The sequence below is a fragment of the Leptodactylus fuscus genome, chromosome 8 (assembly GCF_031893055.1).
Source record: "Leptodactylus fuscus isolate aLepFus1 chromosome 8, aLepFus1.hap2, whole genome shotgun sequence".
Lineage (NCBI taxonomy): Eukaryota > Metazoa > Chordata > Amphibia > Anura > Leptodactylidae > Leptodactylus > Leptodactylus fuscus.
In genome coordinates this window covers 72767606-72794942 of record NC_134272.1, presented here as the reverse complement: position 1 = coordinate 72794942, position 27337 = coordinate 72767606, and the positions used below count along the sequence as shown (strand labels likewise).

The window sequence follows — 27337 nt, the reverse complement described above, 5'->3', positions numbered from 1 at the left end:
CAAAGTCCTATAGACATATATCATTCCTAGGGTGCATTTGCATCTGACCCTGTCCCCTGACCGGTCAAATCCTGACTACTCTCCTGGTGATGGTGACCCTCAGCTCCATTCCCAATTATGCCACTAGTGCATCATTGTTACTGACTCCAATCCATGATTAATCTAGGAATGTCATCCAGGGGATCCCTACAGCAAATTCCAGACCCAGTTTCTAAATACCTGAAACTATTTCGGATACAGAGGCCATTACTACAGGTGAATTCAGCGCTGGTGCAGGAACGTCTTGTACAATTCTGGTGTTCGTCATAGGCATCAGAGCAATCTGAATCTCCGTCACAAACCCAGTTCCGTGGAATACACCTTCTATCCGGGGGTCTGTTGTTTATACAGGTAAACTCTGTGGGGGCGCAGCTGCGGTTGGCTGGCAGAAGGCAAGAAAAAAATGAAATCAGTAAAATCAGTACAGTTGGCACATTTTACTTACATTCCAAACTATGGCCTGCTTTATAAGGAGTCTGTCACCAGAACAAGCATATCAGTCCAACCCTGCAGATAGATAGGTTAGTGTCACCAGAACCAGCATATCACCCCAGCCCTGCAGATAGATAGGTTACTGTCACCAGAACCAGCATATCATCCCAGCCCTGCAGATAGATAGGTTAGCGTCACCAGAAACAGCATATCACCCCAGCCCTGCAGATAGATAGGTTAGGGTCACCAGAACCAGCATATGTGTGCCAGTATGATACCTACAGTACAGAGAAGTATCTAATGGTGCGGCCACAGCACTTGTGTTTGCCATAAGCACGGCTTGATATTGCTCTGTTGTATTAAATTGCTAGATTTTGCACCACAATCCTTACCACAGTTGTGTCTCTGGTCTTCATCGCTCATGTCGCCACAGTCATTATCACCATCGCAGACCCATGTGGCGGGGATACAGCGGGCATCATCACACCTGAACTGGTCACTTGAGCATGTCCGCACATGGGAAACTGCAATGAATGGACACAAATGGTGATTGTTAAGAGAAAAAAACATCTACGAGATTTACAGATTTTATCTCAGTAGAAAAGTATCCCTAGAATAAGACATAGTAATGTAATATATGAGTCCCTTCAGATAAGAGGACACTACTCATTTTGCCTATATGAAGTTAATGTCTGGACCCATAACATAATCTGGTGATGCACATGTTCATCCAACAGCTATTCCCTTTGTCCCCATACCATAGACATGCACACTTGGCATGTACGCATAAGAGAGGAAAACAAGTTACACAATACGGTGTAAGCGGTCATCTTCTTGTGGCCGGCGGGCAGCGCAGTCGGCTTTGCCCTAGGTCTGAGGCCTAGAAGTTTGAAGCCAACCCCTGGAAGAAGACACAAAAAAGACCCGTTCCTGAAGGAGATGGATGCGGCGCTGGAGAGTTCTCTGGCAGCATTGGGGACGCCCACAGTGCTGTTTGAGCACTGGAGCCCGCCCCTAGTGCTGCAAAAGAACTCATTTGTATAACGGTCGGAAAACGGGATTTTAACCGAACGGCGGGGCAGAGAAGACATCTAAAGGTAGGAGAAGAGTAGCCTTTCTTAAGGCTATTCCGACGTGTTAGGGAGGTATTTAATGGTAGAATCCCTTTATGTGTATAGTGCCACATTTAGGTTCTGTTCACATCCCATCACAGCCATACGTCGCAGATATATATTGGGGGTTGCAGAAGGGTCTAGTTAATGCCACTGTATAAACATGACCCCGTACATGCCCACTGTCCCAATTTTTCCAGGACAATCCCCAAAAAGGACAGGTGGTACATAAGCCCCACCCAGAAATGGATGTTTGGAATATTTTGGGGCATTCTAAGGGCAGAACATAAATGATCTGATTTTGGGCACGTGAATGTTGGCCATTATAATGTCAGCCATAGTCCCCAATCATTAAAAAATATATATATTGTGCGGAATATTTTTTTTTTGCGTTGGACCCGCCTGCTGCCTGGCTTATTGATCCATAGTCCTTACCACATGATGCTGGTTCATCGGAGCCATCGGAACAATCTACTCCCTGATCACAGTACCAGTGACCAGGAATACAACGGCCGGAGGCACAGCGGAATTCACTCTCCGTACATGTTAGCGTAGCTGGAATGATAGTCATAAAACATAATAATTTTTATAAAGTGTATCAAAAACAGACTGTACTGCCCCTTTAAGGAGGAGGCCTACTTATTGCCTCATTCAGGGCAGTGATAGTGGTAGGAATAGTCATTGAGTCTAGGAGGCGATCCTATCTGAGATTGATAGCCTTCTCTCTACAACTGTGCATGCAGAGATAGCTGTCAATCACTGATAGAACCGCCTCCTAGACTCAACGACTGTTTCTAAGCATAGGATACTGCGTGTACACTCACCGGCCACTTTATTAGGTACACCATGCTAGTAACGGGTTGGACCCCCTTTTGCCTTCAGAACTGCCTCAATTCTTCGTGGCATAGATTCAACAAGGTGCTGGAAGCATTCCTCAGAGATTTTGGTCCATATTGACATGATGGCATCACACAGTTGCCGCAGATTTGTCGGCTGCACATCCATGATGCGAATCTCCCGTTCCACCACATCCCAAAGATGCTCTATTGGATTGAGATCTGGTGACTGTGGAGGCCATTGGAGTACAGTGAACTCATTGTCATGTTCAAGAAACCAGTCTGAGATGATTCCAGCTTTATGACATGGCATTGCATTATCCTGCTGAAAGTAGCCATCAGATGTTGGGTACATTGTGGTCATAAAGGGATGGACATGGTCAGCAACAATACTCAGGTAGGCTTTGGTGTTGCAACGATGCTCAATTGGTACCAAGGGGCCCAAAGAGTGCCAAGAAAATATTCCCCACACCATGACACCACCACCAGCCTGAACCGTTGATACAAGGCAGGATGGATCCATGCTTTCATGTTGTTGACACCAAATTCTGACCCTACCATCCGAATGTCGCAGCAGAAATCGAGACTCATCAGACCAGGCAACGTTTTTCCAATCTTCAATTGTCCAATTTGGATGAGCTTGTGCAAATTGTAGCCTCAGTTTCCTGTTCTTAGCTGAAAGGAGTGGCACCCGGTGTGGTCTTCTGCTGCTGTAGCCCATCTGCCTCAAAGTTCGACGTACTGTGCGTTCAGAGATGCTCTTCTGGCTACCTTGGTTGTAACGGGTGGCTATTTGAGTCACTGTTGCCTTTCTATCAGCTCGAACCAGTCTGGCCATTCTCCTCTGACCTCTGGCATCAACAACGCATTTCCGCCCACAGAACTGCCGCTCACTGGATGTTTTTTCTTTTTCGGACCATTCTCTGTAAACCCTAGAGATGGTTGTGCGTGAAAATCCCAGTAGATCAGCAGTTTCTGAAATACTCAGACCAGCCCTTCTGGCACCAACAACCATGCCACGTTCAAAGGCACTCAAATCACCTTTCTTCCCCATACTGATGCTCGGTTTGAACTGCAGGAGATTGTCTTGACCATGTCTACATGCCGAAATGCACTGAGTTGCCGCCATGTGATTGGCTGATTAGAAATTAAGTGTTAACGAGCAGTTGGACAGGTGTACCTAATAAAGTGGCCGGTGAGTGTAAGTCTACTTTATTCTACTCTACTCCATCTTCTCTGTTCCTTGTCTGCTGCCTACAGACTACACAGCATTTCCATACTAATATGTTCCCTTTAAGCAAATATTTGAGGCTCAGATATAAATGTGTGTTTGGCGACCAATCACAGCCCAGCTTTCATCAATCAAGAGCAAAATACAAAATGAAAGCTGTTTCGTGATTGGTTGCTTTGGGCAACGGCGTTAGTCCAGGGCACAAATCTTTTTTTCCTGGGGGCCTGAACAGATGGATCCATACTGATCCTGTTGATAGGGAATATCTTGTCCAGATGACAAAAAACCTTTACCTATGGGGCTGTTACAATACACAGGGTATTAATGTGGCCTAGTAGTCAAGGATTCAGATCCATAACTACCAGGAAAGATCTGGCAAGTATTTACCATCTTCATATTTGTATCACAGCGACCACTACAGGGCAAATTAAGTATTACATGAGAACATTTGAATATTGGTAGATATAATACATTTAGCAATCCACTCCATCATAGCGGTTACTGCTCCTTGCTAAGGGTCAGTTTCTAATAAGTAATAGGGGTGCGGATGTTCTATGCAACCGTTCCTTTAATCTACATAATCTTATATATTACAGTATATCAGTATAACTCTTTATATATTAGCCCCATACATCCCTAACTGCAGTAAAGTAAGGATTCCCCCCTCCTCCAAGGCTCTGTAGTAATCCGAGGATACACTACACATCTTACCGCAATGAGTGGGGCTTTCATCGCTCATATCTCCGCAGTCATTATCTCCATCGCACAGATAAGTACGAGGAATGCAAATGTTGGTGCTCTGACATTTGGTGTACCCCGATTGACATGTGCGATCGGCTATAAAAGAGAACAAGAGAAGTGCTGAAAAATGTTTAAATAACCAGAATTATCCCTTCCCTTCCCCCACCCCTTGTGGGCATATAGAAAAGTTTCTTTGATTCATTCCTTATCTTGGTCGTGTGAGATTAGAAACTAAAGGAGCCCCTTATGTCCATCGACATTCACCCCCATGTACAAAGCATGATGGAAGCCACAAATGGAAACCCAAACGAAGGTGTGAGAATTGTAAAAACTCTATGCTATAAACAGAAATGAGCAGTATAGCAGTATATATTGGTGCAGTATATAATATAATAGTAAATGGCCACTGCATAGACTCCCACTACAATGTAGAGCCTGTGGCTCACTTACGGCAGTTCCTCTCATCAGATGTGCCATTGTCATAGCAGTTGTTCACTCCATTGCAAACGTAGGAGCGGGATATACACCTGCCATTATTACAGGTAAATTCAGTGCTTGGGTCACAGGTTCTGAACAGACATCCGGCCTCATCACTATTGTCTCCGCAGTCATTATAGTGGTCGCAGCGGTAGTGATACGGCACACACTTCCCATTGCCGCAGGTGAACGCGGTCGGTGAGCAGGTGTGAAAAGCTGTGAAAATAACATATTAGTAAAGGAAGCGAGCAGAGATACTTATAGGATTGTGCGTCTAACTGGCTATTCTTATACTATACTGTACCTGCCAGAACAAACACAGCGGCAAAACGGACTGCATGTTGGATAAAAGAATCATTGTCATTAGTAATGGTTAGATATATGTGATGGGGGGGGGGGGGGGTCTACTGGAAACCAATATAGAGATTAGATGGAAAATGTATGTGATTGTGCCCTCTACTGGAAGACAAAAGGACCCCTTCACACGGCGTAAGCGCGCCGCTCATTTAGTCCCGTACATGCGAGTGCTTCAAAACACATCCCATTCACTTCAATGGGAGCGCGCGTAAGCATTTGTTCAAGATGCTAATGTGATCGGCTGATCATCTTGGATATGGTTTCCGACACCTCTGGCAAACAATTTTGCTGGAGGAAGTCTCCTCTGGCCAGACAGTATAAGGTTTCAGTAATGTATAAGGCTAGGTTCACATCTGCGTTGGAGACTCCCCCGCAGATTCTGCTTACATCGTCAGAGATTGGTTTCTTACAGCGCAAAGTACAGAGTAGCACTCTGTCGTGGCCAAGCACCAGTATTACAGCTCAGTCCTCATTCATCTACATAGTTAGGGTGCATGCACACTGAGTAACGCCGGGCGTGTATGAGAGCCTTACACGCCGGCGTTACAGCAGGGCTGCCGAACACTTCCCATTCACTTCAATGGGAGCGCTCGTAAACGCCGCTGTTACGAGCGCTCCCATTGAAGTGAATGGGAAGTGTTCGGCAGTCTGCTGTAACGCCGGCGTGTACGGCTCTCATACACGCCCGGCGTTACGTAGTGTGCATGCACCCTTACATAGTAGATTAGGTTGGATGAAGACATTAGTCCATCAAGTCCAACCTATAACCCTACAATCCCTACAGTGTTGATCCAGGCGAAGGCAAAAAAAACTCCATGAGACTCATGTCAATTGCCCAATTTCAGGGGAAAAAATTCCTTCCCGAAATGGGATTAGAGCTGTGATAAGAATTATATATTTTTATTTCACATAATTAATTTTATCCAATCTTTATAGTTTCAATAACAAACCATTTTGTAAACTAAGGGCCCTTTCACACTACGGATATGCTGACTGATTCTGAACATTAAAACACGTTCAGAATCAGCACGTATAAAGCAGATCCCATTAATTTCAATGGGAGCCGGCATACGAGCGCTCCCCATTGAAATGAATGGGCTGCTTTTTTCTCTACGAGCGCTCCCATTGAAGTGAATGGGAAGCGCTCGCGTGTACGGCTCGGAATGAGCCGAGGGAGCCGTACACGCGAGTGCTTCCCATTCACTTCAATGGGAGCGCTCTTATGCCGGCTCCCATTGAAATTAATGGGATCTACTTTATACGCGCTGATTCTGAACGTGTTTTAACATCTGGAGGAATGAGTTCTAGTTTATCCAATGTATCCAAACTAGAACAAGTAATAGGAAACTAAAAATAATCATCAGATTCAACCTACCACAGACACGTTCCAGTTCATCGCTACCATCCCGGCAGTCATTGTCGTTGTCACACTTCCATCTCTCAGGTATGCAGCGGCCATTGAGACACGTGAATTGCCCGCTCTGGCACCTGGTGGCATTGTCTATAATACAATCCTTGTTGTTGTTGGCCAAATACCAGCTTCCAGTGGAAGGACATTGGCATTCTGCTCCATTGGGACCTTAAGATTCAGAAAATGTTAGCATTTACCTACTGGCCAACGGTGGAGAAAATATAAGCCATTGACAGCCACATAGTACATATTACCTGGCGCACAGATGTGACTGCAGCCACCATTGAACTGGTCGCAGGGGCTGGCACACTGCTGCTGTTTGCTTCTGGATAAGACATGAATGTCCATGGGTCTCTGTGGCAGGTTCTGGATCATGACTATTTGATCGGAACCGTCATGTTTATTGGCCCGGTATATACTCTTGGTGTTCCAATCCGTCCAGTAAATGTGTTGGTCATACAACGTCATAGCAAATGGATATATGGCTGTGCTAACCACTACCTCCCGGTTTGCACCAGTTAAAGAGCAGCGCTCTATCTTCTGTCTGTTACAGGAAGAAGAACACAAAATTTATTCCACTTTGAAATCCACATCTATTTTACCGTTCACTATTTTCAATTGCAATATGAGCCCAGAAAACTGACTTGAGATCAGGTCAGGTTGGAGAAGAAAAAAGAAATGGATCTGTCAATTCACACGTAAGTCATAAGCGTCATATACAGGAATTAAAGGGATTTTTCGGGACAGGTCACCATGTCAGAACTGTGGAGGGTTTGGCATTCCCATCAGCCACCAATACCCAAACATACACAGTAAAAACAGAACTATCAGTTTTCGTCTTCTGTATATGCCAAGGGCACTGGAAGCGACTGTGACCAGCGTCGAACCCTCACTGATCTGATATTAAACCTTTATAACGCCATTTTGCGACCAGTGTCAAATCCAAGATACAAGACGATAAAATTCCTTAGTATTAGTATACACATGCACAGTAGTCAGAACATTTACAATCCTTTCATTTAGTAGTACATACAAACTTGCATCAGCCCAATAGATTCGCTCTTCATCGTAGTCAAGGGTAAGTCCATTTGGCCATACCAAGCTAGTGTTCACAATAACTGAACGGAAGTTGCCTCCTAGGGTAGCTCTTTCGATCTTGGCATTGGATCCCCAATCTGTCCAGTACATATATCTAACATATAGAACAGGGGAACAGCATTTAACAATTCGTACAAAAAATAGGCATAGCCAATGTTCAATGTATACAATGCATAGAATCGGTCCTACCCTCTGCAAGGATCCAACATGATCGCTCTGGGCCTGGATACACGAGCAATCACAGTACGATCCGACCCGTTCAGTGCCATTGAGGTTATGGTCTGGTTTATATAGTCGCTGTAATAAACCCTTTTATGGATCCAGTCAAAGGCTATTCCATCTGGAGCGCCTAAATCTAAAAAAATTATCGGAAATAATGAGATTACTTTGGTGCTCGTTTGTCTTAAAAATTATACACCCTAAAATCATTCTGAAATATACAGCAAACTTCTGATCTTCAGATAACGCACACTCTGTCCCAGAGCATTGAGCTGTGTTCACAAATTTGCTGAATGTTACTGGAAACAGTCAACATGTTTGTTGGCAGACACACCCTTCATGGACTAATTCAGTTGCTATTGTGCAGAATTTATGTAGATTTTCAGTGTGGACTCTGCATCAAAACTCCGTAGTAATTTACAGTACAATACCTTTGTATGAAGTTTATGATCCAATTCACATGAGTCAAAAAATCTGAGTAAAATTTAGGACATGCTATGTATTTTTCTAACCTACAGAAGATCAATTGTGTTGCAGATTTTCACTGAGGTCAAGTGATTCTGGACCTAAATGTAATGCACTTTGTTTTTTAAAAAAGTTGAAATTTTCTGCATGAAAAACTTCACTAAAGTTCCTACCACTAGGTGTCTCAAGTCATGCATGATGTTAAGGGGGCTGCCCCTAGAGGGCAGCATACAGAGGCACTGTTCTCCTAATTACATCCTAGAGAATAGATTTGCATATTTTTTTACCCAGAATCCCTAGCGGAGCAGGAATGACTTGTAAATTCTCTGTACGCCTATGTAGGCACACACTCTCCCTAATGTGTATGATTATCCCCTGACCCTAATTTGCTTTGGTCTGTCATTAGAAAGCAAAGGCTCAAGACCAAACACAGGAAATGGAGGGGGAAGGACAGGTCTCTCTTCACAGCCTTTGCATGTCTATACACAGCTTTTACCTGTTGGTACACTACACAGATGATTTTGCAGCTTTCCACAGCTCATAGTAAAGAGTCTATGTACTTCTGAATAGCTGCTTGTGTTATTTCTGATGGGATGTTAGTTATACACTGCAAACATTTTTTCTTACTATGCTCAGATGTCTCTATTCCCTAGATAGGGATCTGTTTAGCTGCATCATAACTCATATTTGCAGCTCAGTGTCCCACGATCTCCTATATTTTGATCACTTGTAGTAGTAGTAATGGATGGGAAGGAGACATAACACTGTATTGTACATGCCCCCTGCCTCAGAGAGAAATGCAAAATGTGCTGCACTCTTAATGGGGCTATTAGAAGAAGAAAAAGTGATAGAACACCATGTATCAAGGCTTACACAGACAGAGGACAGATTGCTGAGGAAGACTCTGCAGATACTTCAACTTTTGATGAAAACTCAAGTACTTTTTAACACATGTGAAATTCACCAATGATATGTTGTGAAATCTGCAGCAGAAAAAGTCAGAAGTTGTAGATTGCAGCAGTTCCTCCGACAATGCATTACCGTGAAAGAGAATACTTTACCGATCAGAGTAAGCTCCATGCAGAAACTGACCCAAAGGTTACAAAGAGATTTCAGCTCTATAGTCTACTCAGTAATGAATGCAGCTCCGAGTGACAACACAGACTGTAACTGCAGGATCAGTGCTACAAAGATCCCTACTATCTGCTAAAGAAGTGAGTCTCTAATAAAGGAAAGACCTGGTCTTACCATGTATAACCATGTATAACATGGCCATCCACAACTTTGATGTTCAAGAAGCCGTACCTGTGTACTAGACTACACCTTGCATTTGAACTTTTTTTGTTGCACTTTTTCCTACCTGAAGCCACCGTAGTATGTTGATTCCATAGCGAAACACCAAAGTAGCGAATTTCACTCCGTCCAGCACCAGCACTTCGGGTGTAGTATATCCTGTTATCCAAACCATCGTAATCTAGAGCCACTGCAGTTCTAGGGACATTGGCCCTGGGGAAAGGAGGACTGTGATTCTCAGGGTCTAGGGGCAAGCTATTAATAGAGCCTTCAAGAGCGTATATCAAGTAGTCATCTGTGGAGATTACACATCTCGTCCCATCACTTGCAATTGCTCCATAGGCACAACCACACTTCCGTGTCTGCGTGCCAGGTAAGGCAAAGCAAAAGTGTGAACACCCTCCATTATTCTCCAAGCATGGATTGTTGTTGATTTCCTCCGGTGAAACTGGTTGGAAACGTTTGTCAAAAACAGTAACGTCCCTGAGAAGATTGATATTATCCCGGAGGACGGTAGGTGGCTCGTTGTTTCCCGGTTCCTTGCTGGCTTGGAATATTTTTTTCAAGTTTCGGTCCACCCAAATAATTGTGTCCTCAAATACAGTAATCCCATAAGGCGTTGGGTAACGGTTGCCATATCTTACTATTTCGGTTTCGCCACCTTCCGGTCGGACTCTTGCGATCATATCCAAAGATTCATCTACCCAATAAACATAGCCAGTATGGCGATCCACAGCCAATCCTCTTGGTGTAACAATTCCCTCAGACACCAGAACTGTTCTGTTGGTGCAGTCCAAAAATGACCGCTCAATTTTAGGATTTTGCCCATAATCTGCCCAGAAGAGATATCTGTTCTTAGGGTCTACCACGATGTGCCTGGGCATATCCACTGTTGTTTTCATTAAGACACGACGGTATGTAGTGTTTAGGCGAACTACTTCGATGAAGGTTTCGGTCAGGAAACCATTGGTGAAGTAGAGATTTCCTAAAAAAAAAACAGGTAATATGGAAACTGTAAAACCACATGGTCAAAATGGGATTGATATATTTATGTTATGTAAGGGTTTGTGGTAAGAGAAACAAAAAAATTTGGTCTAACCTACCTGCCACCCAGTCAACAGCGATCCCTCGAATTCCATTCCTGCCAATGCCACCAGTGACAACGTTCCTAAAATAGGAGCCATTAGGTTTAACACGGCGGATTGCGTTATAGCCGGATGAAGAGCTGCTGAAGTCACACCAATATATGAAACCTGACTGCATGTGAACATCCACGTGAAGAGCGTTACGACCTGCAAAAGATGTATAAAGTCAGTAAATGTGGTTAAGGTCATAGGAAGCAATAGGGTGACAGTAGTGTTACATGGAAGTAAGAGACATTGTAGGCAGACCATGTAATACTGTATGGCAAAACCTTGAACCATTCATAAGTACTGGATGAAGGATCCCCTACCTCGTCCAGCCATTGGCATCATAGCTTCAGAATGATCTGACGATTCCAAGCTGAATCCTCTGATTGCTGTCATCATAGACACCACGATAAAGGAGTTGTATGGCGTGCAGGTTCTGTTGTCAGCGCTCAGGTTGAATCCTGTAGTACACGCACAAGAGAAGCGACCACTGGGTTTTGGCAAACACAGGTGCTGGCAAGCATCAGGGTTATTGCTGCAGCCATTAGAAGAACCTGCTGTTTCTGTATAGAAGAAAACACAAGAAATGCAAATTTTTTTCATTTTGTTTTAATATTTTCAATTCTTTCATCCTTATTATACAATATATATGGCTACGTAATCTCTAAGTAACATCACATCCATTGGTGACCAAATGAATGGGACGGGCTTTGTGAGCAATGAATATGACGTCTAATTACAACCCTAATAATGATTCAAAATACTAAAATATACCACATGGTTACTATGAAAAGATACTCACTGTCTCTGTAGTGCACACGTAGACACTTAAGTCCCGAAACATTGTCTCTCATGACCACCCGGTTAGACCCTGTATGCTTATCCACACGCTCAATGGCCTCATAGTCCCGGTCAGTATAGTACAGGAAGTTCTCATGGACTGCTATACCCCAGGGGTGCGAGAGATGTTGCACTATAGTAATTCTGTTCGTTCCATCCACATTTCCTCTTTCAATCTACAAAGACAATTTTGCATAAAAACTTATAATTGTGGCTAAAATTTGACCTAAGCAGAGCTAGTGACTCACATATGTAAGTTCAGGATGTGCAAAGTTCATACATATTCTATCTATCTATCTATCTATCTATCTATCTATCTATCTATCTATCTATCTATCTATCTATCCATCCATCCATCTGTGTGTATATACACATATTAACTTTTACTATCTCCCCTGCTCTTTGTGTCCTTTTTTAGGTGCCACAATTTTTCTCTAACCCCCACCATTCCTCGGCCATAAGTGTAGTCTGTTGTGGTACCTTGATTTGCTAATTAGGCTCTCTTTTGTCAAGTGGGAGGAGTCATGCAGGAGCAGGTAGGTCGGCATGATTCAGAACTCTCTGACACTATCCAGTTGGAGTCAGTATTGGAAATCTCAATCATGTTACTCAAAACCGTTTACCTGGCTGTAAAAAGTTTATTTAGCATATCAGTAAGAAAACTTATTACTCAGGAACGGTGGGGGCTAGAGAGAAAATTCTGTACCTTAATTTTCTTCCAGTATGTACAGAGTTGGCAAATGCCACAGAAGGGGATTGTCACTTCAAATAGCTGTATGCCCAGTTTTATACTTTTTTATCTAGTTATATGCTCCTGGTGTCATGTAAAAGCTGGGAGTCTTAGCTTTCATATGACACCAATATTATAGTTCTAGCATGAGTACAGCACAGGATGAAGTTATGTAACACTTGGATTTCACTCTGAATATCATCCAACTGTATCCCGCTACAAAGTCGGTCGTGTGCATGGGGTCTTATTGTGCGCCATTCATAATACCAGTCTCCTCTTATGTCACACCCTTCCTTTACCCCGATACAAAACCAATAAGTATAACTTCCCATGTTCCTCCTTGACTTCAGTGCTTTTCCCTGAATATTGCTAATTCCAGCCAAATAGAAAGGAGCTGTATAAGTGTCACACTCCATGGTTCGGCCATTAGCCCACCTGACCCCTGCTGCTCAGTACAGTGATCTCTGCATTGGAGACAGACTATACTTTTGGTAAGTGATGCAGTAAGAATTAGAATATAGTTAGAATACAGAATGTGATTATTACCACTCCGCTGGTCGTGACCGCCCAGTACAGCTTCTGCTCAGTGATGTCAATGGTGATAAACTCCACATGTTCAAGATTGTTGGTATACAGGATAGTTGGGTTGGAGCCATCCATATGAGCACTGGCTACCTTTGGAGGAACTCCGCTTTCAGTCCCCTGGTCTGTCCAGTACATCATTCTAGAAAAAAAAAAATTGATTTCTTACTAAATTTTTAATAAACACCTTGTCAATTTACATTTCTAATATAATCAATACCTGAAATATTTGGTTGCTCGCAGGGATTGAAATATGTTGCCCATAATAATAACTGGAAATCAGTGATGGTCTGAGATCCAGAGGCAGAACTTGAAGCTTCTGGGCCTCAATTCAAAGTTTGTAATGGGGCCATTAATTCCCTTGTACCATTTAAAATATGGGTATATTTTATGTGTCAGAGGGATTTTTTGGGGCCCCTCAAGATCTAGGGCCCTGTAGCAACTGCTACTGTTGCACCCCTTATAACTACGCCACTTCTGATGTCATTTTTACTGGATTGTTACATTGATAAGTGACAGCTGAACTTTTGCTTTAGTGGCCATGACCGGATTTAGTGTCCAAGATGTTGGACACTAAATCCGGTCATGGCCACTAAGCATAAAACATAAATGTGTAGCTTACCCTCTAGCTGGGTCAACAGCTATTCCAAGTGGTCTTCCAGTTCCTGTTGAGGTCCCATCATTGGTAATAACAGTCTTTCGATATTTTACATCTCCATACAGCTTTACCACCTTAAACAATATAAATAAAAAAGATGGTGCCCATATGAGATGACATACAGAAAATGAATTGTGACCTCTGATGTGGGACATCAATAGAGCATATGAGAACAGGGTTTCACAATATTTCAAAAATGGGATATAGTCCATAGCCTTGAGTAATATGCATATGCAGAGGAGCAACTTGAGGCTTTTGGGTCCCCATGCAGGACGTAAACCAGGGCCCCCAACTATCTGGTACTATCCATAGTACTGATGGACACCAGGGACCCCCTAAGGCGCCAAGCCCTGGATAAAACCTCCATACCGCTCATTGTTACAGCCCTGTGCACATGCATTTAGTTTCTTCAGTGTCCAGTTATTTTTGTACTACACAAATACATTTTTTCATGGTTTTTTGTCTTACACAATTTACCTCAATTGATTGAGTCGCTGGATTTGAGTAATAAAGATTCCCAGAAATCCAGTCTAACGCCAGACCAACTGGTGTCCCCATGATGGCGGATGAGGCAAATGCTGTCCTGTTCATTCCATCTGCCTTTACTCTGTGAATTTCACCCTGGAACGTAAGAAGATAACAGCTTTATATAGAGAGAGTCTTTATCTAGGACAGTGTGGACGAAATGTACGTTATCGGAGGATGGAAAGCCAAATCAAAGGTATGACATGATGGAGAAGGTCATGACTAGAGATGATCGAGTAGTACTCGATCGAGTAGGTATTCGATTGAATACTACGGTATTTGAAATACTCGTACTCGAGTACCACTCGCTATTCGAATGGAAAAGTTCGATGCAGAACCAGCATTGATTGGCCGAATGCTATACAGTCGGCCAATCAACGCTGGTTCTTCTCCTACCTTTAGAAGTCTTCTCCGTGCAGCTTCCCTGCGGTGTCTTCCGGCTCTGAATTCACTCTGCCAGGCATTGGGCCAGGGCAGAGCCGACTGCGCATGCCCGCTTGTAGTGCAGACATGCGCAGTCGGCTCTGCCCAGGCCCGATGCCTGAAGACGCCGCGGGGACGCTGCACAGAGAAGACTTCTCGGAGGATCCAGCCCGACCCTCACTCGTGGACTTGGTAAGTGTAATTTGATGGAACGTTGCCTACCCCTGAAACGAGCATTTTCCCCCCATAGACTATAATGGGGTTCGATATTCGATTCTCGTAGTCGAATATTGAGGGGCTACTCAAAACAAATATCGCATGTCGAACATTTTACTGTTCGCTCATCTCTAGTCATGACGTCTTCTACTATATTGACACCTGTCACAGCTATACCTAAAGGATACAGTCAGTTTAACCTGCAGACATCCCAAGAGTATATGGTTATGTTGAGTTGCAGATCAAAATTATAATAAGACCAGTATGGGTCCTCTATCTCTTTTCCCTAAAACCCAACCTCCAACTTCCAAATATGCCTCCCGTGGTGTTGGTTAAATCTAGTAACTTTGGTAGGGCAGGCCAAATATCTTTCCCCTAATGTCAGAAGAGGACTGGGTAGTTGATTTTTGACATGCTCGACCTGAGTCATGCTGAATGTGTATGGGAGGTGTGGGGGAGGGGGGAGAGATGTCTGCCAAATGGCTGCCAAGCCAACAGTTATCTAAAGTGTTGGGCCAGCATTACACAATCCACAAAGCTGGGACTGGTATCTATTGTCAAGTCCCCAATTATCCATTACCCTGTATTATCTCTACAATAATAAACCCTGTATTAAATATCACAGCGATATCACACAGAAATAGAATTATTTTACCATTTACAGCACTTACAGGATTCTCAATCCAGTAGATCATTTGTTCCGTGTCATCAAATTCCACATCATATCCATTCCTGATGCCTGCTATTGGGACCATAGCATCATTGGTCTTCTCTAGGGGGTCAAGAGACATCCCATAGATGATGTTATCTCTTATTACAATGAGGAATGGTTTGTCATCTGTGAAAAAAAGAGAAGTATAGCTAGCTTATAATAGGCAATGCTAGACAGCCAGAAAAATAACGCAGTCAGATAGAAGTGCTGCAAAACTCGGCATGCAGGTATGTCTCAAGCAGATATGTGGGCCTGGCCGCAAGAAAAAAGTATAAAGGTGCTGCCCTATAAAAAGGATCTCGGGGCAACTTTTGGGTAGTGTACCCCTTAGTAAGAGGTCATTTTGCCCAGTTGACAAAATTTGTGATTATTCAACTGAGAGTTTTGACAAACTTCCCACCATCTAGGCCATTCTGATTGAGCTGTTACAAGGTGTTGGGAGCAGGGGGTAAGTGATGGCAAACATGGTGAAGAGACTCTGGACAGCCCAGTCAGTCCACTAGTAGAGAGGTTTGTTGGCTCCACCAACAAGCACAAGCAGCTCCCATAGTTTTATGTCCACCCTCCAGACACGGGTGGCTCCTTCCTTATACACCTCTGTCTTTGCCCAGATCATTTGCATTCAAAGCCCCCAATACATGTCCAACAATTACGGGTGGTCAGTAACAGGGCTCAGGTGCAGTACCATATTCAGCCACACTTGTACATATGGCTCTCTGTCTGGATAAATGATGAAGGGGCTGCAGCCCTTCAGAGAACACCATGGTCCCTTTGTTCTGCTGAATGGTGGAGGTTCCAAGCATCAGACACCATAGATCGTTCATATTCTCAGGACAGCATGAATATCAGTCATGCCTGGTCACTGTATACTATATACCTACAGCAGCACTGCTGCTATTCTGCCAGAAGCTCAGAAATGACAGGTTAAGTGAAGTCACTAATTACAATATCTTTTCAATTAAGTCCATATGAAGGGCAGATCTCATTAGACTTGTCATTATCATTCCACCTCAGAATCACACACTAATTTAATATGTAAATGAACATTTTCCTGTTCAATGAAGCAAATAGCATCCAAAAACATCACAAAAATAGCATTGTTAGTTGTGTTTCTTATTTACCCCCAATGACTGCAGAGAATCCCAGGAAAGATGGTGAATGATGTGTCACCTTTGTTCTGGCTCTTTACTATACTGACATTATGTGATATTACAAAGTATATTTTGGTATTTTATAGTAACCAGTTGATTTTTGCTCAGGACTTGATTTTTGTGATATCTATTATTTGACATATTTTTTATGATGTAGCTGGTTATATATTTATCATAGCTTTAATTACAACAGAACCTATTATGTGTATCATTACTATGTTATACTGTGTCAAATTAAAAGTATTTTATATTAACCAATTTATTTTTGCTCAGGACTTGATTTTTGTGTCAACTGTTATATTACATATTATTGAGTATGTAGCTGGTTATATATGTTTCATGCCTTTAACTACAGAACCTATTATATGTATCATTATTATATTATACTTTGTGATTATGACATTAAAATGATGTTTTTGATACAATTTTATATTAAGCGATTTAATTTTGCTCAGGGCTTGATTTTTGTGGCACCCTGTATTTTACATATTTTTTAGGATTTACCTTATTATATATTTCTCATGCCTTTAGCTACAGATCCCCGGCTTTGATCTACATATGGGAAACTTTAACTAGCTTTTAATTGTTGTCTTTTTTTTATTATTTTAGACGGGGCAATTTCAGATCTCAAGGTGAACTATATTGCTATGTTGAAACGAAGACAATAGATCAGAATGAGCATACCAAAATCTAATCTTTGTGCTGAAAGTTGGTGCTGGCAGACAAAAATAACACTGTCATCAAGGATTAGGATCATAATAAGTCTCAGAAGAACGAGCAAAGGTCCTTTTTTTCAATCATTAGCAATAATTAAATCTTTCACAATTAAATTAACAAGTGATATAATCTCTATGGTAACAGCTGCGGCATCGGCTCTTTCATTCATTGTAGACCTTGATTGTTCATGGATGTAAAAAATGACGGCTTTGCTATTTTTTATTATAGATATCGATATATAAAGGGAAGTGAAATACTGGGAGAACCCTGAACCATAAGACTGCGACCGGCTCTGTGATGTTATTCTATGTAAGTCTCTCAATCATCACCAAGGTGAGTGTCAAAAACTAGAGCAAAGAAATTAATTAGGGCGGGTTCATATCTGCGCCCGGTCTCCAGTTTAGCCGATCCGGCTGGTTTCTGTCTTCTGCCCTGCAAAACTGGATAGGAGACAGAATCCTGGCGGTCAGCTTTCAAACCCATTCACTTGAAAGGGCTTGTAGAGTTGACCACCCGTGGATGGGGAAACTGTTTTTTTTTTAACCAGACACAAAGTCCTGATTGTCCGGTTAAAAAAAACAAAAAAAAACACGGTTTCCCCGTGGATAAGCAGCAGACGCACATAGGTGGTCACCTCTACAAACCTATTCAAGCGAATGAGTTTGAATGGTTTTTCATCTCCTGTGCAGTTTTGCAGGGCAGAAGACGGAAACCGGATGGATTGGCTAAACTGGAGACCGAGCGCAGATGCGAACCCGCCCTTACAGGCCAAAGTTCATTGTTGCGTCCAACAGTCTATTGAGAATCCTCAGCTAGCAGAGCCTTGACTTGGACCAACGCAGTTTTATACTTCAAGACTAAGGCCCCACGTAGCGTGCCGCAGCAAAAACGCGATCCAGGAACAACTGCAACAGAATGGCATCATGGTGTTTTTTTCCAGCCTTGCTTTTCACAGAAACTCCACAGAGTTTTCCTCCGCAGACTTTCTGCTTCAATTACACATATATGGAAACCGTCAGCATTTCTGTAGGTATATTTGATATGAGCGATTTCCAAAAATGCAACAATTTTGAAAATTGTAGCATTTACACTGTGAGTATTTTTCTGCAATGGACTGTAAGGCTGAGGCCCCAAGCGCTGCGGGAAAAAAACGCGGTGGCAACACATCGTGGTTCTTTCCATAGCACTTTAAAGAGAAAGTTCACCAAGTTTTCCTCCGCGAACCTTCTGTTATAATTTTACCTATAGGGAAACCCGACGGCGTGTATAATTGACATGCTGCAATTTCGAATACCGTGCCAGTTTGTAAACCGCGGCGTGTCCGCACGGCGGTTTTTACCACAAAGTGGGCATGTTATTCACTAGAACCCCATCTACTTTGCCTGTACTGGAAACCATCACAATTTTCCCAGTGGGTCCCAGAAACAGCAACTATAAATATAATACAAATATACCAATTGATGAGCGATGAATTTTTAAATTAAAGCACAAGATTTCCCCATGAATGAGCTTAAACTAACTTTTCCTGTGTTCTTCAACTACATTGAAGAAAAAGATGAAAAACTTCACCCTTGCCCCAACATCTTCCCTCTACAAAGGACCTCCATGCTGATTGTTGACAGCTTGACAGATTTTATCAGCAATGGAACAAGACATTCTTGTTCTCAGAGGCTCAAACCTAAAATTTTAAAGAACTTTTGAAGTCTTGAGAACAAGTCTAGATGTTTGCACATAGAGTTAGATTGGATTAGATTTGGAGACTTGCCCAGTTTTTTTTAAAGGTAACCTGTTAGATGGTGAATGGATTGCAATGCAAAAGATTCAGGATAAAATGTAACGTATTTATAGTTCTGTTCTTTCTATGCTTAGAATCAGCCACGTAGTCAAGGGGGAGGTCCTATGACTGATTGACAGCCCTCCTGTGCTTACAGAGATAGCTATCAATCATGTATAGGACCGCCTATATGACTAGTTCTGATATCAACGGTATAAATGACAGGTTTATATGCAAACAGGACTTTCCTGTCCACGTTTTTGGGTGGAAACCCAGCGTACCCTTTTAGAATCTATGAGGTCCGTGAGTGTCCATGGGTAAACGCCTTGTGTTTCCATTTTTTGTGTCCCCAAGTTGACCAGAACAACGGAAACCCAACAGGTGTGACCCTAGCGTAAGTTAGGAGACTCCAGTATGCTGCATGAGATTTTCTTCTTACCTCGCTGGCAATTGACTGAGTCGTCCATTAAGGACCATCCAGAAGGACAAGCACAAGAGTAAAATTTTGAAGAACTTGAAGACAGCAAGCAAAGATGGCTGCACGGGTTTGATGCACATGGATTTTGGCCTGTGGAAAAAAAAATGAAACAAAAATCATGTAAATGATTGTAGAATAGGTGATGTAGCCATATCTCTACCCACAATGTGGCCAATGGTGGCAAACTGTTCTGGGTAAAGCCTTAGTCAAAGGCACGTGCCCTTTGGCTACCGTGGGTGAGGACCGAGCCGGATTGTGTATCCTTAATGCTCCAACAAAATAAATTACGACCACGGTCGTAAGAACCCACGAATCGAAGAGTCTTTACCCCCAGGCTGTTTGACAGGGTGAACTGCTGCGAGCCCCAAGGGTTGCCGAATATTATAGATCATCACAGTCTGGTTGCGGCCATGCCATTTATTAGCACGGATGACTCGGTTGGTGTATCGCTCACTCCAATAGATGTAGTCTTCAAATATGGCAATGGCATGTGGATGTTGTAGCACCTAGAAGAAGGACAAATATATGTATACCTCTATGAGAATGTTGTATATGTGTTTTAAGTCAACAAACTACAGGGTGGGTACACCTAAATAAAATGGGAATGTTTGGTGATATCAACTTCCTGTTTGTGGCACATTAGCATATCAGAGGGGGAAACTTTTCAAGATGGGTGGTGACCACGGCAGCCATTTTGAACTCGGCCATTTTAAATCCAACTTTAGTTTTTTTCAATGGTAAGAGGGTCGTGTGACGCATCAAACTTATTGAGAATTTCACAAGAAAAACAACGGTGTGCTTGGATTTAACATAACAGGAAGTTGATATCACCAATCATTTCCCATTTTATTTAGGTGTATCCATATAAATGGCCACCCTGTAGTAATTACATAACTAGAGACCCATATGTTTTCCTTGCAATGGGGTCTTCTACTACCTATTGCAGGTCTGCTCAGTTTTCATTAGTCTCAAATTTTAGATTTTTTTAATATAAATCTTAGATCACAATGAAAATGTAAATCAAATGGGAAAAACAACTGAATCGTATTGTACATTTCTATGACCGGCTACACTCACCAAATCACCAGCCAAGGCCTGCCTTCTGTTATTTCCATCATAATCACAGTAGTCAATATAGTCAAGATAGGCATCCGCAAAGTAGAGGCGCTTAGTGGGGTAATCGATAGTTAGCCCATTGGGCCAATAGATCTTCTCTGAGATGATAACTCTTCTTAAGGTCCCATCCATACTGGATCTTTCTATTCTAGGATTTTTTCCCCAGTCTGTCCAAAACATTACTCGGGCACTGAGAAAATAAATTGCAGAATTATTCATGAAGTCACAAAGGGAATGATATGCAACAAGTTAAGGGCAATGGACCCAGGCTTATTTTTAACCAAGGGTTCAGAAGTTTTACTTTTTTTCATTCCCCCCAACAAAATAAATAGATAAGAATTCTTACTCCGTTCTGGGATCCAGTACAAGTCCTCGAGGATTTGTCACATTCTCACTGATAAGGACAGCCCTTTGGGTCCCATCAAGTTTAGAGACTTCAATTGTTTCCAAAATATAGTCGGTCCAGTAAAGGTTTCGTCCTACCCAGTCTACTGCAATGCTCTCCGTCACGGTGACGCCGCTGTCACAGATCTGTAATGATAGCAGCAAGGTCACTGCATTGTCATGTTCATGGAATAATTGTAAAACTGGACAAAGGACAGATAAAATCTGATCTGAACTCATAAGCCATTACCAGGAAAGCAAAATGTATTACAACCGGTGGGATCTCTACCACTAATATTTTCACTGATAAATACAAGTTCTTGTTAAGCAAAACATAAAGTGTAACTAAACTTGTATCCATAATTCAAATGAAGATAACAAACTTTTTTTTTTTTTTTTTTAAGTCATTAGTTTATCCACTTATTTGCCTCCTTCTGCCACTGTTTAAAGCTGTACAATAAAAGTCTATGGAGAGGGGATGAGGAGGAGGAGAGTTCCTCAAAGCAGAGAGACATGTGCATTGTAGAGAGAGAGTTCTGATTCGCAACACAGTTGGGTTATCAGGAATTACTATCCAGCCTTCCCCTCACAGAAATGACTCATGTAATGCTGTAGTTGGCCTCGTATCTCTCCAATTTTCTTCTTCGCCCTTGCCTCTCCATAGAATGTACAGTACTGGGTTATATGATAGAGGAGAGAAGCTGAGCTCTGTGATATAAAGAGTTATATGATAGAGGAGAGAAGCTGAGCTCTGTGATATATAGGGTTATATGATAGAGGAGAGAAGCTGAGCTCTGTGATATATAGGGTTATATGATAGAGGAGAGAAGCTGAGCGGTGTGATATATAGGATTATATGATAGAGGGACAGAAGCTGAGCTCTGTGATATATAGGGTTATATGATAGAGGAGAGAAGCTGAGCTCTGTGATATATAGGGTTATATGCTAGAGGAGAGAAGCTGAGCTCTGTGATATATAGGGTTATGTGATAGAGGAGAGAAGCTGAGCTCTGTGATATATAGGGTTATATGATAGAGGGGAGAAGCTGAGCTCTGTGATATATAGGGTTATATGATAGAGGAGAGAAGCTGAGCTCTGTGATATATAGGGTTATGTGATAGAGGAGAGAAGCTGAGCTCTGTGATATATAGGGTTATATGATAGAGAGAAGCTGAGCTCTGTGATATATAGGGATATATGATAGAGGGGAGAAGCTGAGCTCTGATATATAGCATTATATGATAGAGGGGAGAAGCTGAGCTCTGTGATATATAGGGTTATGTGATAGAGGAGAGAAGCTGAGCTCTGTGATATATAGGGTTATATGATAGAGGAGAGAAGCTGAGCTCTGTGATATATAGGTTATATGATGGAGGAGAGAAGCTGAGCTCTGTGATATATAGGGTTATATGATAGAGGAGAGAAGCTGAGCTCTGTGATATACTGTATAGGGTTATATGTATACATCTGATATAACCGTTAATAAGAAGCAATGTAACTCTTGACAGGACTCCTAGGAGAGTCAGTGAGTCCTGATTACTCCGCCCACACACAGTGATTGACAGCCTTCTGTCCATCCACTGACATAGCGTATCCCTCAGAAGATTTAAAAAAAAAAAAAAAAAAAACTTACAATTTTCCTGTCTGTTCCATTGGTAAAGGAACTCCATATTTTATCCTGTGTTGTGTCAGACCAGTAAATTCGATCTGTGACAGAGTCAAAATCCACCGCTACTATATTACGTCCATCCCTTATCACTGAGTAAATGTTGTGTGCTAATGTGGTGATATTGTCAGCAACGATCTGGTTTCGACTCGCCACCAAGAGCAGCAGATTCCCAAAATCTGAAAGAATATTTAGAAAAAAAAGATACAAAAGATACAAAATAAGTCGGATTTCTACGATTTCTACGATGTTCTGTCTTATTTCTTATTCTATCCAAGACTTTAAAAGAAAACCTACCGGAGGCTTTACAAGTTCTTCCATTGGGTTCTAAAATATATCCCTCATCGCAGTCACATCTGAAGGATCCTCTCTCGTTGTTACAGCTTTGGCTGCATATTCCAGGAATAAGACACTCATTGATATCATCACAAGTTTTAGAGTCGTTTAACAGCTGATATCCAACTGGACAGGTGCACTGGGCTCCAAATGGCCCTTGAATACATCCATGAGTGCAACCACCATTACTGTCAGTACAGCTCTCCTGATCTGTTTATACAAAATGGGTGTGAAACCATCAGACAGATATACAGAGCAAGAACTATCTGTTGTTTTTGTCCAATACTAAACCTACAAAATTTAAAGAGGACTTTTCTTGTCTTCGGGAACATGCGGTTTTATATATCGCTAGAAAGCTGACAGTGCAATAAATTCAGCGCACAGTTGGCTTTCCTGTTATGTGCTCCGAGGCAAGAGATATTGATGCCATTACCAGTGGCGTAACTACCGCAGAGGCAGCAGAGGCGGCTGCCACAGGGCCCGGGCCATTAGGGGCCCGGTGACAGCCGCTACCGCAGCGTTTTTTGTTTTTATTTTAAATAGGCCGTTACGGGCCCTATTCACTTGCCGATCCTGGCTGGGCTGGGATCGGCAAGTGACACCGTGGGCTCCACAAATACTATTATTATACTAGGGGGTCTTTGCAGACCCCTGAGTATAATGATCGGCGGATCGGGAGAGGTAAGGAACATAACAAACAGTGTTACTTACCTCTCCACGATCGTGCCAGGCCTCCTTTCTGACGTCTCTGACGTCACATGAACCCGGCCTGCGTCCCGGGTCATGTGACGTCTGACGTCATTTCATAAGGACGCCAGCGGAGAAGACAGCGTAGGAGCCAGAGACAGGTAAGAAACAGTAATTTTTTATGTTTTTATTCCCCCGGGTCTCTGATTATTATACTCTGGGGTCTGAAAAGACCCCAGAGTATAATAATTGTTTATGGGTGTCCACATTATGTAAGGGACATAATACTGTGTGCAGGGGCCACTATGGGGGATAATACTGTGTGCAGGGGCCACTATGGGGGACAATACTGTGTGCAGGGGCCAGTAAGGGACATAATACTGTGTGCAGGGGCCAGTAAGGGACATAATACTGTGTGCAGGGGCCACTATGGGGGATAATACTGTGTGCAGGGGCCACTATGGGGGATAATACTGTGTGCAGGGGCCACTATGGGACATAATACTGTGTGCAGGGGCCACTATGGATAATAATACTGTGTGCAGGGGCCAGTAAGGGACATAATACTGTGTGCAGGGGCCAGTAAGGGACATAATACTGTGTGCAGGGGCCACTATGGGGGATAATACTGTGTGCAGGGGCCACTATGGGGGATAATACTGTGTGCAGGGGCCACTATGGGGTATAATAATATGTGGAGGGGCCACTATGGGACATAATACTGTGTGCAGGGGCCACTATGGATAATAATACTGTGTGCAGGGGCCAGTAAGGGACATAATACTGTGTGCAGGGGCCAGTAAGGGACATAATACTGTGTGCAGGGGCCAGTAAGGGACATAATACTGTGTGCGGGGGCCACTATGGGAAATAATACTGTGTGCAGGGGCCACTATGGGGGATAATACTGTGTGCAGGGGCCAGTAAGGGACATAATACTGTGTGCAGGGGCCAGTAAGGGACATAATACTGTGTGCAGGGGCCAGTAGGGGGGATAATACTGTGTGCAGGGGCCACTATGGGGGATAATACTGTGTGCAGGGGCCACTATGGGGGATAATACGGTGTGCAGGGGCCACTATGGAGGATAATACTGTGTGCAGGGGCCACTATGGGGGATAATACTGTGTGCAGGGGCCACTATGGGACATAATACTGTGTGCAGGGGCCACTATGGGGGACAATACTGTGTGCAGGGACCAGTAAGGGACATAATACTGTGTGCAGGGGCCAGTAAGGGACATAATACTGTGTGCAGGGGCCACTATGGGGGATAATACTGTGTGCAGGGGCCACTATGGAGGATAATACTATGTGCAGGGGCCACTATGGGGTATAATAATATGTGGAGGGGCCACTATGGGACATAATACTGTGTGCAGGGGCCACTATGGGGGATAATACTGTGTGCAGGGGCCAGTAAGGGACATAATACTGTGTGCAGGGGCCAGTAAGGGACATAATACTGTGTGCAGGGGCCAGTAGGGGGGATAATACTGTGTGCAGGGGCCACTATGGGGGATAATACTGTGTGCAGGGGCCACTATGGGGGATAATACTGTGTGCAGGGGCCACTATGGGGTATAATAATATGTGGAGGGGCCACTATGGGACATAATACTGTGTGCAGGGGCCACTATGGATAATAATACTGTGTGCAGGGGCCAGTAAGGGACATAATACTGTGTGCAGGGGCCAGTAAGGGACATAATACTGTGTGCAGGGGCCAGTAAGGGACATAATACTGTGTGCGGGGGCCACTATGGGAAATAATACTGTGTGCAGGGGCCACTATGGGGGATAATACTGTGTGCAGGGGCCAGTAAGGGACATAATACTGTGTGCAGGGGCCAGTAAGGGACATAATACTGTGTGCAGGGGCCAGTAGGGGGGATAATACTGTGTGCAGGGGCCACTATGGGGGATAATACTGTGTGCAGGGGCCACTATGGGGGATAATACGGTGTGCAGGGGCCACTATGGAGGATAATACTGTGTGCAGGGGCCACTATGGGGGATAATACTGTGTGCAGGGGCCACTATGGGACATAATACTGTGTGCAGGGGCCACTATGGGGGACAATACTGTGTGCAGGGACCAGTAAGGGACATAATACTGTGTGCAGGGGCCAGTAAGGGACATAATACTGTGTGCAGGGGCCACTATGGGGGATAATACTGTGTGCAGGGGCCACTATGGAGGATAATACTATGTGCAGGGGCCACTATGGGGTATAATAATATGTGGAGGGGCCACTATGGGACATAATACTGTGTGCAGGGGCCACTATGGGGGATAATACTGTGTGCAGGGGCCAGTAAGGGACATAATACTGTGTGCAGGGGCCAGTAAGGGACATAATACTGTGTGCAGGGGCCAGTAGGGGGGATAATACTGTGTGCAGGGGCCACTATGGGGGATAATACTGTGTGCAGGGGCCACTATGGGGGATAATACGGTGTGCAGGGGCCACTATGGAGGATAATACGGTGTGCAGGGGCCACTATGGGGGATAATACTGTGTGCAGGGGCCACTATGGGACATAATACTGTGTGCAGGGGCCACTATGGGGGACAATACTGTGTGCAGGGGCCAGTAAGGGACATAATACTGTGTGCAGGGGCCAGTAAGGGACATAATACTGTGTGCAGGGGCCACTATGGGGGATAATACTGTGTGCAGGGGCCACTATGGGGGATAATACTGTGTGCAGGGGCCACTATGGGGTATAATAATATGTGGAGGGGCCACTATGGGACATAATACTGTGTGCAGGGGCCACTATGGGGGATAATACTGTGTGCAGGGGCCAGTAAGGGACATAATACTGTGTGCAGGGGCCAGTAAGGGACATAATACTGTGTGCAGGGGCCAGTAAGGGACATAATACTGTGTGCAGGGGCCACTATGGGGGATAATACTGTGTGCAGGGGCCACTATGGGGGATAATACTGTGTGCAGGGGCCAGTAAGGGACATAATACTGTGTGCATGGGCCAGTAAGGGACATAATACTGTGTGCAGGGGCCACTATGGGGCATAATACTGTGTGCAGGGGCCACTATGGGGGATAATACTGTGTGCAGGGGCCACTATGGGGGATAATACTGTGTGCAGGGGCCACTATGGGGGATAATACGGTGTGCAGGGGCCACTATGGAGGATAATACTGTGTGCAGGGGCCACTATGGGGGATGATACTGTGTGCAGGGGCCAGTAAGGGACATAATACTGTGTGCAGGGGCCACTATGGGGCATAATACTGTGTGCAGGGGCCACTAATGGACATAATACCATGTGCAGGGCTTACTAAGGGACATAATAGAGTGCGGCGGAGGGGGTCGGTCGTGGTCTTCGACGGCGGTGTCGGTTGGGCCGAGCCATGTCAAAAGTTCGCCACGGGGCCCCGCCATTCCTAGTTACACCACTGGCCATTACCAATGTCTTCCCACTGTCAGAAGGGTGTTCCTGACAGTCTAACTGGGCTCGGAGGCTTGCC

At 43.7% G+C, this 27337-nt stretch overlaps 1 protein-coding gene across 2 annotated transcripts in view; it reads right to left on the bottom strand.

Annotated features, from left to right (window-relative positions):
- LRP2 (LDL receptor related protein 2) overlaps positions 1 to 27337 on the bottom strand; it is a 116285-nt gene that overhangs the window by 28659 nt on the left and 60289 nt on the right. For both annotated transcript variants that reach the window (XM_075284211.1, XM_075284212.1), the window contains 23 exons: positions 23112 to 23360; positions 22782 to 22993; positions 21110 to 21294; positions 20725 to 20953; positions 19976 to 20153; positions 19609 to 19737; positions 15487 to 15653; positions 14129 to 14272; positions 13616 to 13725; positions 12958 to 13135; positions 11644 to 11857; positions 11165 to 11404; positions 10815 to 11003; positions 9779 to 10696; positions 7924 to 8089; positions 7670 to 7828; positions 6891 to 7180; positions 6601 to 6804; positions 4842 to 5084; positions 4362 to 4487; positions 2019 to 2138; positions 864 to 995; positions 220 to 421 (listed from right to left, as the gene is read on the bottom strand). In XM_075284211.1, coding sequence (XP_075140312.1) covers positions 220 to 421; positions 864 to 995; positions 2019 to 2138; positions 4362 to 4487; positions 4842 to 5084; positions 6601 to 6804; positions 6891 to 7180; positions 7670 to 7828; positions 7924 to 8089; positions 9779 to 10696; positions 10815 to 11003; positions 11165 to 11404; positions 11644 to 11857; positions 12958 to 13135; positions 13616 to 13725; positions 14129 to 14272; positions 15487 to 15653; positions 19609 to 19737; positions 19976 to 20153; positions 20725 to 20953; positions 21110 to 21294; positions 22782 to 22993; positions 23112 to 23360 — 4984 coding nt within the window. The remainder of the gene's footprint in view (positions 1 to 219; positions 422 to 863; positions 996 to 2018; positions 2139 to 4361; positions 4488 to 4841; positions 5085 to 6600; positions 6805 to 6890; positions 7181 to 7669; positions 7829 to 7923; positions 8090 to 9778; positions 10697 to 10814; positions 11004 to 11164; positions 11405 to 11643; positions 11858 to 12957; positions 13136 to 13615; positions 13726 to 14128; positions 14273 to 15486; positions 15654 to 19608; positions 19738 to 19975; positions 20154 to 20724; positions 20954 to 21109; positions 21295 to 22781; positions 22994 to 23111; positions 23361 to 27337) is intronic.